The sequence below is a fragment of the Mesoplodon densirostris genome, chromosome 10 (genome assembly GCF_025265405.1).
Source record: "Mesoplodon densirostris isolate mMesDen1 chromosome 10, mMesDen1 primary haplotype, whole genome shotgun sequence".
In the NCBI taxonomy this organism is placed as follows: domain Eukaryota; kingdom Metazoa; phylum Chordata; class Mammalia; order Artiodactyla; family Ziphiidae; genus Mesoplodon; species Mesoplodon densirostris.
Genome location: NC_082670.1, coordinates 67393308 through 67409642, shown reverse-complemented (window position 1 = coordinate 67409642; position 16335 = coordinate 67393308). Strand labels below are relative to the sequence as shown.

At 50.0% G+C, this 16335-nt stretch overlaps 1 protein-coding gene and 1 pseudogene across 1 annotated transcript; both read right to left on the bottom strand.

The window, feature by feature from the left end:
- Positions 1–8154: 8154 nt before the first annotated feature.
- On the bottom strand, positions 8155–9150 carry LOC132497943 (protein SET-like; annotated as a pseudogene).
- Positions 9151–11076: 1926 nt separating this feature from the next.
- On the bottom strand, positions 11077–14787 carry TMEM42 (transmembrane protein 42). Its single transcript, XM_060110231.1, has 3 exons — positions 14565–14787; positions 12310–12456; positions 11077–11691 (listed from the first exon to the last, which is right to left on the bottom strand). The coding sequence occupies exons 1-3, from the start codon at positions 14754–14756 to the stop codon at positions 11551–11553; spliced, it is 480 nt and encodes a 159-aa protein (XP_059966214.1). The 5' UTR covers positions 14757–14787; the 3' UTR covers positions 11077–11550.
- Positions 14788–16335: the final 1548 nt, after the last annotated feature.

Below are 16335 nucleotides of genomic sequence, written 5' to 3'. Positions count from 1 at the left end.
TGGATGGATAGGTAGAAGTTGTTATAGCCACAGTGGCTTGTTGTTGTCACAAAACAGTTCTGTTTGTGACCCAGGATCTCCCCCCCACCAAAACCTGTGAGATGCTTGTTTTTATAAGATATCTTATAGGAGCAGTGGGCTCTCGGTTGCAATCCCAGCTCTCCCTCTTACCAGCTGTAGAACCTTGGCTGGTTACTTAATCTCTTCTGTGCCTCAGGTTTCTCATTTAGACACTTGGAATGACCATAGTGCTCCCCCCGCCCCAATAGGACTATGAGATAAACATTTATTAGCTCATTAAATGAACTATTGTTAGTATTTTGCTGGTGGGGAAGCAGGCTCAGAGAGGTGACACGGGAGGTGAAGTGGGGACAGGACTCCCCTGACACAACTCCGCCTGCACCACTCTGGCTCCCCGCACCCCCCTCACCTGCAGCAAAAGGAAGGCGCTGAGCCCCTGCCCCCAACCCACCAGGCAGCTGACCCACACGACTGATCCATGCGGGGCCGGGACTCCGTGAGGGGCATGTCCTGGCACCAGCAGAGCTGTGACAGTGCCCTATTCCGCTAAGCCACAGGGCAGACCTTAATTTTGCCTTCCCGGCTGCATCCCCATCACCACCCACAGTAGGCCCTCCTTGATATTACAAAGGAGTGCAGGTGACCCTCCAGGATGTGGGAAATGTTATTCACCTTGACCTGGGTGGTGGTTCCATGGGTGTATTTATATGTAAAAACTCATCGTAGGGACACTTAAGATATGCATCCTTTATATGTGTTGTACAGCAATAAAGTTTTTAAAAATAATACTTTGTTGAATGAAGAAATGCAGCTCCCTCCCCCACCCCACTTCCACCTCTCAAGCATAACCAAGAAGGCAACTTTCCCACCAGACTTCTTACAAAAACAGAGACTTCCAAATGAAAGGAAAATTAAATCAATGGCCTTTTCCTGGGAGGATTTTCATGAATCCCTGAAAAACACTCAGATGCTGCAAAAATCAGGATTGGGAGTCTGGGATCTGGACTGGAGGCCAAGGGAGGAAGAACACACAGGCCAGCAGTTGGCCCACTTACCTCCTCATTTCCAGCTGAAAATTCTGCTTCTGAAGAAAAAATCCTGGAATTAACCTCACAATTAAATTTCTGGGGATTTATCCTAAGGAAATATTCACAGATTAGTCCAAAGATCTGGTTGAGAGAGGGTTTATGACAACCCTGGGAAGACTGGACAACTATAAATCCTCAGAGCCCCCAAGAGGAGATGGGCCGATCGGCCACCATGAGCCCACATACCAGAGCAGGAAGCCGCCATGAACAGTTCTCTTGTAGGGGAACCACTGAACGAGCAGAAGCATTCACAGTATCTTATGACATGAATGAAGTGAGAGGCAAAACACTTCTACTTCTGTATCTAACCATTATAGAGTCATAGAGAAAAGCCTGGAAGCAAGGATTGACAACTGTTCATTGGTGGGATGATGGGTTACTTTTATTTACTTCTTGCTTGTTTACTCCAATGAACATTGTCCCTTCTGAAATGAAAAGGGGAGGAGGTGAGAGGTAGGAGGTTTGACCACAGTCAGAGCTGCTAAGAGCCTCGGGGAGGGTGAGGGAGCAAACGCTGAGACGTTTGGAGACGCAGCCCCTGCTACACTCTGCTGGGGGTTGGTCTTCAGCACCGTTATTGACTGAATGTCCTAGAACATCCCTGAGAGGTTTAGGCCTCTTGGACAGGAAGTGAAGGTGTCACCGTGGGTGGGTGGCCTCCCCCTAAAAGCAGATGGCCCACTGGGTCTGGGCTCAGGTGTTGAAGGCATCATGGGAGTGAATATTCAGCACGGCAAGGAAGGGGCTCCGCAGATTAGGCAGGAACCTGCCAGAAGCCAGCCAGCCACTTACGCAACAGCCTGGGGGCCCTGACCGCCACACTGGACTCATTGTGAATGGCTGCCTGCCAGGGACGTCTGTCTGATGATCTCGGGTCCAGCTCCATCACGATGTTGTTGGAAACACCAAGATTCAGCCCTGGAAACACCCGAGGGGCACAGAGTCTTGATGGTGGCCCCCAGAGAGGTTCCCTCGCTTCAAGACACGTGCTGCCCCCTCAGCCCAAGCCTCAGCTCCCAGCCCCCTTCGAGCCTCCTCACTTGTGTCCTCTGCCTCTTGGAGCCCTGCGTCCAGCTCTGCAACCTGCAGCCTTTCCCCATCCAACTGTCCTCGCCCGCCAGGGCCGCAAGGCCTCCCTCTGCCCCGAGTGTCCAGTTTTCACTTTCTGCTCAACTTGGATGAGTCTCCTCTGCCTCCTGTTCTCCACGGCCTCCCTGTTCACCACAACGGAACCCAGGCCTCCTTCTTGTCTTTGCGTGTGGCACTTTCCGGTGCCTCTGCCACATACGTGTCCCCCACCTGCTTCTTTTCCCTGCCTGTTTAGCCCTCGCTGGGCTCTGCCCAGATGCACAGGCTCACTTGCTTTGGGCAGCCAGTGCCAGCGGCTTAGCCTCTGTTTCTCTCACCTGGAAGAGGCAGATGCCACTGCCCACCATGCCAGCTTAAGGACTTAAGAAAACGTTGGTCAGGTTATGTCATGACCTCCGGGAACTCCCTACTGCTCTTGGGATCAAACCCAACCCCTCCTTATAGCCTGCACATGGTTTCCGTGCAGCTTCTCCAGCCCGCCCAGTCCCCTCCCTCTCCTCCCTGCAATGACCAGCCTCTGGTCCTCAGACACAGTTCATGACAATGCTGATGGCCAGTGTAGCCTCCCTAGGGGTCACACACTGTGCCCCCACTGGGAACCCTGCTCTCAGGTCTTTAGTGGTGACTCCTGCATGGGGTGTGGGTCCCATCAGGGAGGCCACCTCCCAGGAGAACCCTCCTGCCTTGCCCTGACCCTCTTGTTTTGGTTTCTTGGGCCCATGTGTCCCTGTCTGAAATGACCTTGTGCTCTTGTTGACTTCCTGTCCGACTCCCTCCACTAGAATGGGCAGGTTTGGGAGGCCAGGCACTGCTTTCCTTGTGGATTCCTGGAGCCTGGGATGTTTCTGGGCACACAGTAGGTACTTGGCATTATTTGCTGAGTGAGTGGGTGAGTGATACAAGGTAAATGTTTGTGAGAGGGATACACGTGAACTCAGGGGCACTATATATTCCCTGATGTTGGGGACCGTGATGTCCTGTCGTCCATGCTGAGCAGGGGGCCCTCAGCCCAGAATATAGTAGGTACTTATCTTGTCTTGACTGAAGAGAATGGAGACCATTCTGACTGTAAGGTCCCCCAGCACATCTGAGGAGACCCTCTGCCTGTCCCTCCCTTGGAGAAGGAATGAAAGCTCTCTCCCAGGAAGTGGTGTCATATACCCTCTTGTGAAGCTGATCTACTAAATCTATTTATAAAACTTAAAAAACAGCATTAAAGAAGCAAGACCCTCCCCCTTATCCCATTCCCTGTCACCAGATCTGTAGATCTGTTCCCCTAATTGCACATATGCCCATAGATATAGCCAATCATAACCAGCAGCTGAGCCATTTCCATTATCTATTACCCCAGGTGTGGTGTTTTAATCACTATTGCCCACTTGCCTCCAGCCCACACTTCCATGGTGTCAGCAAACCTCAGCCCTATGATTCATCTCTAGAAACATCCCAGACCCTTCTAAAGCAGCTGCCCAGCTGAGCCTCTTCTCTTTTCTCTGCCCCTCCCCAGCCATCCTCCAGCTCCTAGCCAAGGAACAGGAGCATCTGAGGAGGGAGGACTCACCACGGGCCAGGTCTCTCCCATCTCCCACTGCATCCTCATTGCACCCCATATCATTCCCACTTTACAGATGGGGAAACTGAGGGCCAGGGAGGCGAAGACACTCCTGGCTCAGACTTGAGGATCAGAATCCACATGGTCCGGTCCCTGAACCCCGTGCACAGGTGAGCTGCAGGTGCGCCGTCCCAGGCCTGCAGGGCCTGCAGAGCGCCAGCCACAGGTAAACACCAGGCCTCACCAGAGCAGAGTTTGCACATCTGGAACTGCAACGTGTGGTGAGGAATGGCGTCTCCTTTTTCAGGAAGTCAGCATGGAGAACCTTCAGACCTGTCAGCAACACACCGTGTGGGATAAAGAAAGAAAAGAGAGGAAATTCCAGGCAGTTCGGTGGTTAGGACTCTGTGCTTTCACTGCCAAGGGGCTGGGTTCAATCCCTGGTCAGGTAACTAAGATCCCACAAGCCGCACAGCGCAGCCAAAAGAAAAAGAAAAGAGAATGTTCATTTCTCCCGTTGTCTCTTTTTGGCTCCAGAATCTGACGTTGCAGTGAGGTAGAGCCGGGCAGAGCTGGGTTTCCAGCCAGGTGTGGGCCTCTCTGAGACTCAGTTTCCTCACCTGTAAGATGGGGGTGAACATACCTACCTTGTGGGGTTACACAGATGAGCTGAGACAAATGAGCATTAAGTGCTCAGCTCAGCACTTCTGTTGTAGCCCATCAGGTGCCACCTCTATGTTACTGAACCAGGTCCACTAGCCCAAACGCAGTAAAGCCAAGCTACTGACCCCAGGTTGTGGTGAAGGAAAGCACAGCGTTTCTTGCCGATGCGCCCAACCTGGGTCAAGCAAGGAGAATAGGCAGCTCATACTCAAAAGACCCAAACTCCCCGATGGCTTTTGGGGGAAGGGTTTTTAAAGGCAAGGTGAGGGAATTCCCTGGCAGTCCAGTGGTTAGGACTCCACGCTTTCACTGCTGAGGGCGCAGGTTCAATCCCTAGTTGGGAACTAAGAACTAATCCTGCAAGCGGCGTGGCGCGACCAAAAAAAAAAAAAGGCAAGGTGAGGGAGAGGCTTGTGAGGTGTGTAATCAGCTTGTGCACAATTCTCTGATTGGTTGATGGGGAGGTAAGAAGGTGGTATCACGGGGTCAGTATTATCAATCCTCAGCTCCAGCTAGTCTGGGGGCTATGTGCTGGTGGTCAGCACACAATTAACTTCCACCTGGTGGGGGTTTTAGTATCTGCAAAGCTTAAGGAGGAACTAAAGGCCCTTGACTTTCTTTTATATCTCAACTATTATTATTTTGTCTTGCTTGACTCTTGAGGCTCCATGACCTCACCCACATGTGGCTGGCCATCCCAGTTACCATCAAGATCAACTCTAGAAGAGCTGGACTAACAGAGCTGTTGTTTGAGATAATGTGTGAGGAAAGGCTCTGCACCACGAATCTCTGAGTGCCGCCAGCACCTGGCACACAGTAGGGCCCAAACCATGGAGGCATCACTGACTTCTTCCTCTCATAGGCACATCCAACCCATCAGCAAATCCTTTTGGCTCCGCCCTCAAACTGCATTAGAGTCTGATCACTTCTTATCACCCCCACTGCCACCAAAGGCTCCTCTCCCTCATCTGCAGTGGCAGCAGCCTCCTGACAGGTCTTTCTGCTGCTGCCCTTGCCCTCTGTAGTTTGCTCTCAATGAGAGGGACTCCTTTAATATATGGCTGACCAGCTCTCTCTTCTGCACACTCACTCAGAGTCAAAGTCCTTTCAATGATCTAAGACAGGCCCTGCATTATCTGGGGTCATATTCTGATGTGGCAACGGATATAACACCAAATGCACAAGCAAAAAAGGAATGGATAAACTGGACTTCATCAAAATAAAAACTTACATGCTTTAAAGGACAATATCAAGAAAGTGAAAGAGACAATCCACAGAATGAAAGAAAATATTTGCAAATCGTATACCTGATAAGATACACTTGTATTTAGACTATTTAAATAACTTTTTCTTTTATTTACAGAACTTTTACTAGTCAATAATAAAAATATAAGAAACCCAGTTTTAAAATAGGCAAAGGCTCTAAAAAGACATTTCTCTAAAGAAGATACACAAATGACCAGCAAGCACAGAAAAGACGCTTGACATCATTAGTCATTATGGAAACGCAAATCAAAACCACAATGAGGTGCCACTAAGATGACTACAATAAAATTATGGACAATAAAAATTGTCAGCAACAAGGTGGAGAAATTAGAACACTCGTATTTTGATGGTTGGAATGTAAAATGGCGTGGCTGCTTTGGAAAGCAGTCAGTTTCTCAAAAAATTAAATACAGTTATATATGACCTAGCAATTCCACTCCGAGGTATATACCCAACAGAACTGAAAACACAAATCCACACAAAAACTTATACACAAATATTCTTTTTTAAAAAAATATTTATTTATTTGGTTGCACCAGGTCTTAGTTGCAGCAGGTGGGCTCCTTAATTGCGGCAGGCGGACTCCTTAATTGCAGCTCCAGGGTTTCTTAGTTGTGGCTCGCCAGCTCCTTAGTTGCAGCACACAGGCTCCTTAGTTGTGGCATGAGAACTCTTAGTTGTGGCATGCACGTGGGATCTAGTTCCCTGACCAGGGATCAAACCCAGGCCCCGTACATTGGGAGCGCGGAGTCTTATCCATTGTGCCACCAGGGAAGTCCCCACAAATATTCTTAACAGAATTATCCAACAGCCAAAGTGGAAACAATCCATATGTCCATCACAAGATATACTGATAAACAAAATGTGGTACATCCACACAATGGAATATTATTCAGTCATAAAAAGGAATAAAGTACGGATACATGTTACAACATGGATGCGCCTTTAAAATATTGATACTATGCTAAATGAAAGAAGCCAGACACAAAAGGCCATATGTTGTGTGATTTTATTTATATGAAATGTCCAGAATAGGCAAATCCATAGAGACAGAAAGCAGATTAGTGATTGCCAGAGGGTTGGGGGGAAGGTGGATAGAGAGTGACTGCTAATAGTGTGGGTTTCTTTTTGTGGTGATAAGATGTTCTGGAATTAGACAGTAGTGATGGTTCAGAACTTTGTGAATATAATAACAAACTATTGAATTATACACATTAAAAAGAAATAAGTAAAATTCTAAAACCAGAAAAAAAAATACCAACACTGGCCATTGGCTGTTAACATGGATGTCAAATTGCCAGCTCCAGAGCAAACAAACTCCAACCCATCATCCAGGGTGCACACCAGAAAGACAAATTCAGATACACAGTTCATTCTCTTATCAAGATTTGATACCTCTGAAATGAGTAAAGAGACACAGTGAACACTTCCCCATCTTCTTAGATGGAGACACATATCTCTCTGCTTTTTGAAAAATGACAAACCTTCCTCTTAGACAAACATCTCATTGTGTCCCGTAGTCTCCTGCAGGCACATCTGTTGAGTTGAGAGTGAGAGGGTCTGGGTCAGCAACAAGCGCTTTGTGTGTGTGTGTGTGTGTGTGTATACACGTTTAGTTTTATTGTAACAAAGCAACTTGTACACTTTTAACGTTTAAAACTGAGCATCATCTTTTCTTTCCAGTGAAACAAAAAGAAAAATTTTTAAATAAACAGGAACAAAATTACAATAGAGAATGTCAATTGCAAATAAGATCCTACAGGTTCTGCTGATTCTCCCATTGAGTGGCAGGGCTCAAGTCATCATTAGGAGAGAATTTTATTTTAAAAGTGTCATCTTAAACTACAAGGATGTCCATTAAACATCACAATTAAACATGTCAAAGGAGAAACCATGATGTCAAAATGCCCACTTAACCCACCCAAACATCTCAAACCCACCCTTTGCTGACCTTCTATAACCCCATTTTTTAAAGTTTTTTTTTCTTTCTTTAAATAAGAGAAAGTAGGCGGATACATGTTGGTAAATGCTAACTGTCCATATTCACATAGAGACACAGTGTAATCTCTGAGCCCAATCAATATACAGAGAAAGGAGGAAAAAAGCTAGAATTCTATGCATTACTACAGAGGGGCCTAGCACCCTCCAGCTTCCAGCAGAGCTAAGGGAGCAGAAGGTTTTTCTTTTTTCCCACAGAGCATGGTGGTATTGATTCCATAAAGTTTTTGTTGAGACAGGAAGGGATAAAAGTGAACTTGGAACAGAAGGGGGTAGAGATCCTTTTCCCACTGAATTCTGCTCAAGGTATTTCCCCCCAAATAAGCTGTGAGCCATGGTAAAAAGAAGAAAAGAGACCTCAAAAACAGGGCTACTGAACACAGGAGGAGGAGGAGGAGAAAAAAAAAAAAGACTGCAACATCCTCCCAGGGACTGGTGAAAATTTAAAAAGGAGGGTCAGAATCCATCAGTGTTCCATTAGTCATCTTCTCCTTCACCTTCCTCTCCTTTCTCCCCCTCATCATCATCTTCATCTTCTTCACCTTCAGCCTCATCCCCTTCTTCATCAATATCTTCCAATCCTTCTTCCTCTCATCGTCATCATCATCTTCTTCCCCTTCCTCATCATGCATGTCCGGGACCAAGTAGCACTGTAATGGATTTGACCAAATATCATCTTTGATGACCTCGCCTAACTCATCTGCACCTGCAGCAGAATGATCAGTAAACCAGGTGAAGAAGCTTTCTGGTTCCTCATACTGTCTCTTCCTGCTGGCTTTATTCTGCGTTTGACTTGAACGTTTTGTCAGATCCTTTCTGGATTTCCATTTGATTTCAGTGGACTTTGAAGATGGATCACCACTCTCATTCAGGTGAAATTCTTTGGAGAGAATTTTATTTTCGAAGTAAGGGTTTTCATCTAAATAAAAATCTATTCTGTAACCTGATTTAGTATCTTCAAATTCTGTCACTTAGACTCTTGTCAAATAATGCAGCGCCTCTTCATCCTCCTGCCCAAGCAGTGCAGACACTTGTGGATGGTTAACAAACGTTGTTACCCCAAAATTTGGGATTTTGGCGATCAATGCCGACCTCTTCTGAAAAAATGGTTGACGGAGTTTGTTATATTTCTGTTCTACTTTCAAAATCTCCTCACTGGCTTGTTCGTTAAGTCTATTTCATTATGTACTTCATCAATATGTTCAATTGCTTCTTGCTGTTCTTTTTCTGAGGTCTCGTCAGCCGCCTCCTCCTGGTGCTCGCTGGCTCGCTTTCCCCTCCCCCTGGCTCGCGCGCTGCCCTCACGGCCTGACGACGCGGGAGGGGCTGGGGCAGCATGCTGGGCCCAGCCCGGGCTCCTGCTTACGGAGGGGAGGCGATGGCGGGCGGGCAGGCGGCTCAGCTCTCTCACTCACGCTCCGTGCTCCAGCTCGCTGCTCCATCTCCCAGAGCCGCCTCCTCCTCCTCAAGCATCTTTATGTATCCGGCAGGCGTCTAGATGGGAGGCTGGGTCCCCTCGTGGCAAGTCCGAGATGGACTTCTTCCTGCCCTTTTCATGAACTGCTCAGGGAGGCCAGGCCACCAGCTCTCAGTAGCCTTCACGGCTGGCCTTGGATGGGTGCCTGACTCACATATGTGAACACACCCTGCAGAGCCTTGAATGGCCTTCATCTTCCTCACTGGTAGAATAATGGGGTCAGATTTGACCAGGGAGATGTGAAGAGTGTTCCAGGGAGCATCACCTTCAGAGGGGTAGGAGGTGAGACTTGGGGAGTGCTATTAGACACTGTAAAACAGGCTTCTCGTCCACAGGACCTCTCCAGGGCTTTAATGTGCTGAAGTGGGAGGCAGGATGTTTATACGGATTAAGAATCAAACCCTGGAGTCACACAGTGATTTGACATTCATTAGCTGTGTGACCTTGGGCAAATGACCCAACCTCTCTGAGCCTTAGTTTCCTCACCTCTAAAATGAGAGTAACAAGAGTACCTCCTTTGGGCTTCTTCCTTCATGGCGCAGTGGTTAAGAATCCAGCTGCCAATGCAGGGGACACGGGTTCGAGCCCTGGTCCGGGAAGATCCCACACGCCGTGGAGCAACTAAACCAGTGTGCCACAACTACTGAGCCCGCGTGCCACAACTACTGAAGCCCGCACGCCTAGAGTCTGTGCTCTACAACAAGAGAAGCCATCGCAATGAGAAGCCCGCGCACCGCAATGAAGAGTAGCCCCCACTCGCCACAACTAGAGAAAGCCCGCGCATAGCAACGAAGATCCAATGCAGCCAAAAGTAAAAAAAAAAAAAAAAAAAAACTCCCTCCCAGTGAGGCTGGGAGGCTTCAATGTGTCAAAGTGGGGCTAGTCAATTACCATTCTGTGAATCACAGCTTGGCCTTGGTCCCTGCGGGAGCTCAGAAAGAGCAGCAAATTGTGCCCTGTTGGATATGAAGGAGGAGCTTTCCAGGGACAGGGGAAGGAGGAGGGAATCCAAGGCAAAGGGAAAAGCAGGCACAAAAGCATGGAGGCACGACTGGCTGTGGTGGCCTCGAGAACTGCTGAGATGCAGACGTGTGGGTGACTCAGGCACGGTGAGTAGGGGAGGGAAGGAGGCAGCAAGGGAGCAGCTGGAGAGGGGGCTGGGTCACAGCAAAGTCACTGGGAGCCACAGAACAGCTCTGGAGAGCATCCGGCCACTGCCACGAGTAATGGAGGAGAGCAATGAAGGTGCTGTGTGCGTGGGGAGGAGGGGCCAGCTGGACACGACCCTTCTCTCCCCCAGCCTCGTGGCTAAGAAGGCCTTCTCTCCTGCAGGGGATGTGAAAGGAGACCTCCTGGGGCCGGCAGTCAGGCTCAGGAGAGCTGAGAGGGCTCTCAGACAGCCAGGGGAGCCCCGGGGAACTGGGGCAGGTGAGCATCGCACTTGAAGTTATGCACGGGGACAGGGTGCAGGCAGCAAACAGACTGTTTTGAACTAGGAATTAGATTCACGTGGCGTAAGATACAAAAACGTCACGGGACCAAAAGGCAGAAGAGGTAACATGAGGGGGTGGGAGCAACCTCTGGGCCAGTTTCATTTCCTAATAAGTAAAATAAAACTAGGCCCCCGAAGTAAGGTCAAGCTTTTCTCCTTGGGACCAAGAGAATGGACAGATGCTCCTGAATTTGAAGAGCGCCAGCCTGGGTGAAGTCAGGAAGGAACCACGCAGGCAGGCAGAGAGCAGTCAAGCCCCAGGCCTGGAAGCAGGGGGAGGAGTTTCAACTCCCACTCCGGGAATTGCAGCTCACCCTGGTTGCTCTTACTCCAAAAAATTAGGAAAGGAAAAAAAGTAGGAAAGAATTGAGATTCCACACCTGGCAGTTTTAACTTACAAATAAAGTATTTATTAATCTAATTTTCCTTCTCTTGCCATAATCCAGAAGCATGACGCTGACAGCCTGACATATCAGTGTGAAGTTGTCAAAAGCCCCACCAGTCACTGATTCCAAAATTCCATGACTGGCCTTTGTTAGGCAACAGGACTGCAGTTACAGCATGGTTTCAAGTCCATACAGGAAGCCCACCAACCCCAGGGTCTCCCACACCTGCCATGGCTCACTGGGTGGGTTGTGGAGCGTGAGAATCAACAGCACCGAGCAGACGGACCGAGAAGGCTTCGGGCAGAACACTGCTGCGGTGTACTTCCCCTGACAGAAGCCGGAGCTGTCCACCAGCAAGGCTGCTTGGTCACAGGCCTGGTTCCCTGGGAAGCATCTCTCTTTGGTCGAGGGTCAGAAGGCTGCACACCTAGATCGCCCTGAGAAGCAGTCCCCACACGCCAACCCGAGCCTGAGCCGCCATCACTGTCTTTCCAGCGGGTCCGCCCAGCCCGCTGGTGCTACTGCTGTTTGTGTGGAAGAGGCTTCCTCGGTGGTGGGAGCTCCCTGTGGATCAGGGTGAGTCCGCAGAGGATGAGGAAGACTCCTCCCCACCACAAAACCTCCTGGCACTCTCCATACAACACAAAACCCAGGAAGGCCTGCAGGACAGAGACAGCTGTGAGGCTGGGCAGGCACGTGCCCGCAGGATGCCACCACGGTGGGTGGGCACCACCTGACTCCCCTGTGGCTGAGTGCCCTCCTAGGGCGGGAGGAAAGGTCTGGAGCTGGAAGTCTTGGGCCTGAAACCCATCTGTTACCTTCAGCATATCTCACCTGGAGAAGTGGGGAGGGTACCTCCTCACAGCATCGGACCCAGCAAAGTGCACAAGAAAGCCCAGCAGAGGCCGGCAGCCAGGCCCAGCACACAGCTGGTCCACCAAGTCCTCCCTGCCTGGACTGCAGGGCTGACTGGCTCAGCCCTACCTGGGAGAGAAGAACCTCGACCCTCCACATCTCCTGCCTGAGTTCACAGACCCCTGAGGAGCAGCAAGCAAGTAGGCTTTTGACAGTTGGACTTCATCCCCGTGTAACTTGAGAATTCCTCCAAGTTAGAGATTAGAGGAGCAGCCACCGGGAGTCAAGACACAGCCCAACCTCTGCTTCAGTTCCTGACCCTTCTCCTATGTGGAAAGCAGGGGTTGCCCAAGGACAACCCACCCAGAACCCTCCCAGAACCCAGGTTTGGGACAGAGGAACTGTACGCTCAGGCTACTTACCGAGCTGAGGATATTTGAAAAAGTCACTGTGACAGATGCAATGGCTGAAGACATGGAGAAACTGAGGCCCCGGCTAAAGAACGTCCACATCAGAGAATTGGTGGAAGCCATCACAATAATGCCTAAGACGCAGAAGCCCACGTTCACCTGCAGGAGAAAGTGTCACTGCAGCTACGGCCAGCCCTGGGCAGCATGACCGGCAGACCCCCTCACAGCACCCAGGGTCATGGTTACTGCTGGCAGCCGGGCCACCACAGCCTGGGGGTCCTCAGAGCTTTCCTGCACAGGGCTTCACTTAACCCTCAGCAGGGAGCACACCCATTTAATAGCTGAAACAACCTCAGAGAAGACACTTATTTGGCCATCTTGCCAGCCATGTGACCTTGGGCAGAAGTAAAATGCGAATCCATACCAGTTATCTTCTATTGAACACCAGTCCCTTACTGGCCTCACAGTGACCAGTGCATGAAGTTCAGTCTCAGCAGGCCAAGTGGTTATTGCTCAGTCTGAGGGATGAGTAAATCAGGGGCGGAGTCGTCACTTCCCGGGATCAGGTAAAGCATGAATTAGTCGTCTCCCCACCCCCCACCCCCACCCCCATTCTGTGAAGGCTAAAACCCACTCAGGCCGGTCCCACCGGGCATTCTTTGTTTTTTGTTTGTTTGTTTGTTTGTTTGTTTTTTGCGGTACGCGGGCCTCTCATTGTTGTGGCCTCTCCCGTTGTGGAGCACAGGCTCCAGACACGCAGGCTCAGCGGCCATGGCTCACGGGCCCAGCCGCTCCTCAGCATGTGGGATCTTCCCAGACCGGGGAACGAACCCGCGTCCCCTGCATCGGCAGGCGGACTCTCAACCACTGCGCCACCAGGGAAGCCCCCACTGGGCATTCTTGAGCTTTTACTCTGTACCAGGCCCTGTGTTAAGTGTTTTAAGTACATTTTCATTTATTCCTTAACTCATTTTAACAGATAAAGAACCTAAAGCATTAAGTAACCTGCCTAAAACGCCACAGCTGGGGGAAGCCGCCAGGATTCAGGCCCAGGAAGTGTGGCTCCATGATCTAAACTAGGACACAGCCATGCCTAAGGAAACCACACGGGGGACTATTTGACTGGTGACCCCAGGCATCACTTGGAGAACTTGCAGATTTTTTTTTTTTTTAAAGGAGAGCACTGAAAGAAGAGAGGATCTTTAGAAGCCTCCTACACAAAGGATATGCAGACCCCTTGCTTGGTTTTGAGTTATAAACCTGCCTGCAGACAGAGCTGCTTCCCCTGGGGATGGTGCCCATCCATACCTCATCCTCTTACTTCTCATCAGCAGCTGAATATACAGAGTCTTGAGGATGGAGTGTCTCTATATAATTTACACAGAAGCATTTTATGTGCCAGTGCCAGCCTGCTTATGTAAAGGCTTATGAAGGTCTGATGCACAACTGAGAAGACTAGAAAACCTCATGGCTCATAGTCACTCATCTTACTTTGGACCACTTACTCCAAGAATTACACCCAACAGGATACCAACCTCGAGCATGGCAGCTCCCACTGGATTAGCTTAAACCTAAAGAATCAACCTGTCTACTGTCCAGGTCAGGGCCTAACCCTGGGTTGCAGATGCCATGAAATCTCTTTAACAATCAGAAGGTGGCCTGTGACTCGCGATGGGAGAGGCAAAGGTACACCTTTAGCAGACATGGGGAGGCAGTTAAGGAGCTCTCAACATCTGGGTTATGTCCAGAGTGTTTCTCTCAGTCTCCCTTATACCTAGGATATCCCAAATTCCCAAGTTTCCGCCAGCAGGGGAGACCAGTCAAAAACAGCCATTAACTACGGAGTTAAAGAGATGGGCAACAGGTGTCTCACCTTTAGAGTCACGTGAAGAGAAATGTTCGGGCACAAAGGGCTTAAAAGGAGAGGTAGAGAGTGGATGTAGGAGGTGTGCGTCTTCCCCGAGAGTGAACTAGCCCAGTCGGAGGACAGATTTTAGGTCCCTGGTAAGGGAACAAGCCTCAGTCCCCGACGTCTCTTACCACCTACAATGGACGAGGGTGGGCGTGATATGGAGTCGAGGGATGCCTTCCTGCCCACGATGTAAGTAAGTAGTGCCCGGCTGCGGAGTGGGCCAAACAGGCCAGCGGGGGTGAGGCGGTCCCCTGCGCCCCCAGCCCCGCTCCATCCCGAAGCCCCGCTGCCCCGTAGCGCCCCTCCTGCCCCGGCCCCACCCGCCGGCCCGCCGCAGCAGCGCCCCCGGCTCGACCTCGCTGCCGAAAGCCAGCTTGGCGGAGGCGGCAGCCAAGGCCCCGAACGCGCCGGCGCACAGGCAGTTGAACACGCCCCAGAAGCGGCGCCGCATCGCTCCCGCCTGGAGGTGCGGGGGGAATCCGGCGGAGGCGTCGGGGTAGGCAGCCGCGCACACCCCTCCACCGGCGAACTGAGACCTTCCCTCCATGGTGCCCGCCAACACCTCTCCGTGCGGCCGCCGCGCCAGCCACCGGCTGGGCCGAGAGCGCTCCGCGATTGGACGGTGGCCTCACGTGATGAGACGCTCACGTGAGAGGGGTGACCAATTGAGGCTCCGCGAGGGCCTTGAGGGGCGGGGCCGCCGGCTGAGCCACGGACAGCCTTCTCCCGAGGGTGGGTGGCTTTCCGTGTTAGGTTTAGGCTTTCCAAGGAGCACTGCTGGACCGGTGTCCAAGGCTGACTGTGGTACTGTGGTTGCTGTTGTAGAATAACTCTTCGCTGCCTAGCAGTTTCAATCCTTGTCACTCGGTGTGGTCCAGCATCAGCTTCCCGTGGGAATATGATTAAAACGCCCAATCCCAGGCTCCGCCCCACATCCATTAAATTAGCATATGCATTTTAGCAAGACCCCCAGGAGTCTGGCCTGCACCTTCTAGTTCGAGAATCGCAAAACGTAGAGATGCTTCGGCAGAGGGCGCTAGAGACCGGCAGATTCAGAGAGAAAGCGTGGGTGGGGGGCTCGGGGGGTAGGGGTGGTTAGGGCTTTTTTTTTTTTTTTTACATCTTTATTGGAATATAATTGCTTTACAATGTTGTGTTAGTTTCTGCTGTCTAACAAAGTGAATCAGCTATATGTATACATATATCCCCGTATCCCCGCCCTTTTGCGTCTCACTCCCACCCTCCGGAGCTATCCCACTGCTCTAGGTGGTCACAAAGTACTGAGCTGATCTCCCTGTGCGATGCGGCTGCTTCCCACTAGCTATCTATTTTACATTTGGTAGTGTATATATGTCAATGCCACTTTCTCACTTGGTCCCAGCTTACCCTTCCCCCTCCTCGTGTCCACAAGTCCATTCTCTACCTCTGCGTCTTTATTCCGGTCCTGCCCCTAGATCCATCAGAACCAGTTTTTGTGTGTGTGTTTTTTTTAGATTCCATATATATATGTGTTAGCATACTGTATTTGTTTTTCTCTTTCTAACTTACTTCACTCTGTATGATAGACTCTAGGTCCATCCACCTCACTACAGATAACTCAATTTCGTTTCTTTCTATGGCTGAGTAATATTCAATTGTATATGTGCCACATCTTCTTTAACCATTCACCTGTCGATGGACACTCAGGTTGCTTCCATGTCCTGGCTATTGTAAATAGTACTTCAATGAACATTGTGGTACATGACTCTTTTTGAATTATGGTTTTCTCAGGGTATATGCCCAGTAGTGGGATTGCTGTATCATTTGGTAGTTCTATTTTTAGTTTTTTAAAGAACCTCCATACTGTTCTCCATAGTGGCTGTATCAATTTACATTCCCACCAACAGTGCAAGAGGAATCCCTTTTCTCCACACTCTCTCCAGCATTTATTGTTTGTAGCTTTTTTGATGATGGCCATTCTGACCGGTGTGAGGTGATACCTCATTGTAGTTTTGATTTGCATTTCTCTAATGATTAGTGATGTTGAGCATCCTTTCGTGTGTTTGTTGGCAATCTCCAATGTTCTTTGGAGAAATGTCTATTTAGGTCTTCTGCCCATTTTTGGATTGGGTTGTTTGTTTTTCTAA

What these genes read in the sequence shown, in the direction of transcription:
- TMEM42 (XM_060110231.1), bottom strand. Translation starts at nt 14,756, where the DNA reads ATGGAGGGAAGGTCTCAGTTCGCCGGTGGAGGGGTGTGCGCGGCTGCC. An exon ending in AGCTGGCTTTCGGCAGCGAG is followed by an intron (nt 12,457 to 14,564) that starts GTCGAGCCGGGG and finishes TTTCTCCTGCAG; the next exon opens with GTGAACGTGGGCTTCTGCGT. An exon ending in TTTCAAATATCCTCAGCTCG is followed by an intron (nt 11,692 to 12,309) that starts GTAAGTAGCCTG and finishes TCTGTCCTGCAG; the next exon opens with GCCTTCCTGGGTTTTGTGTT.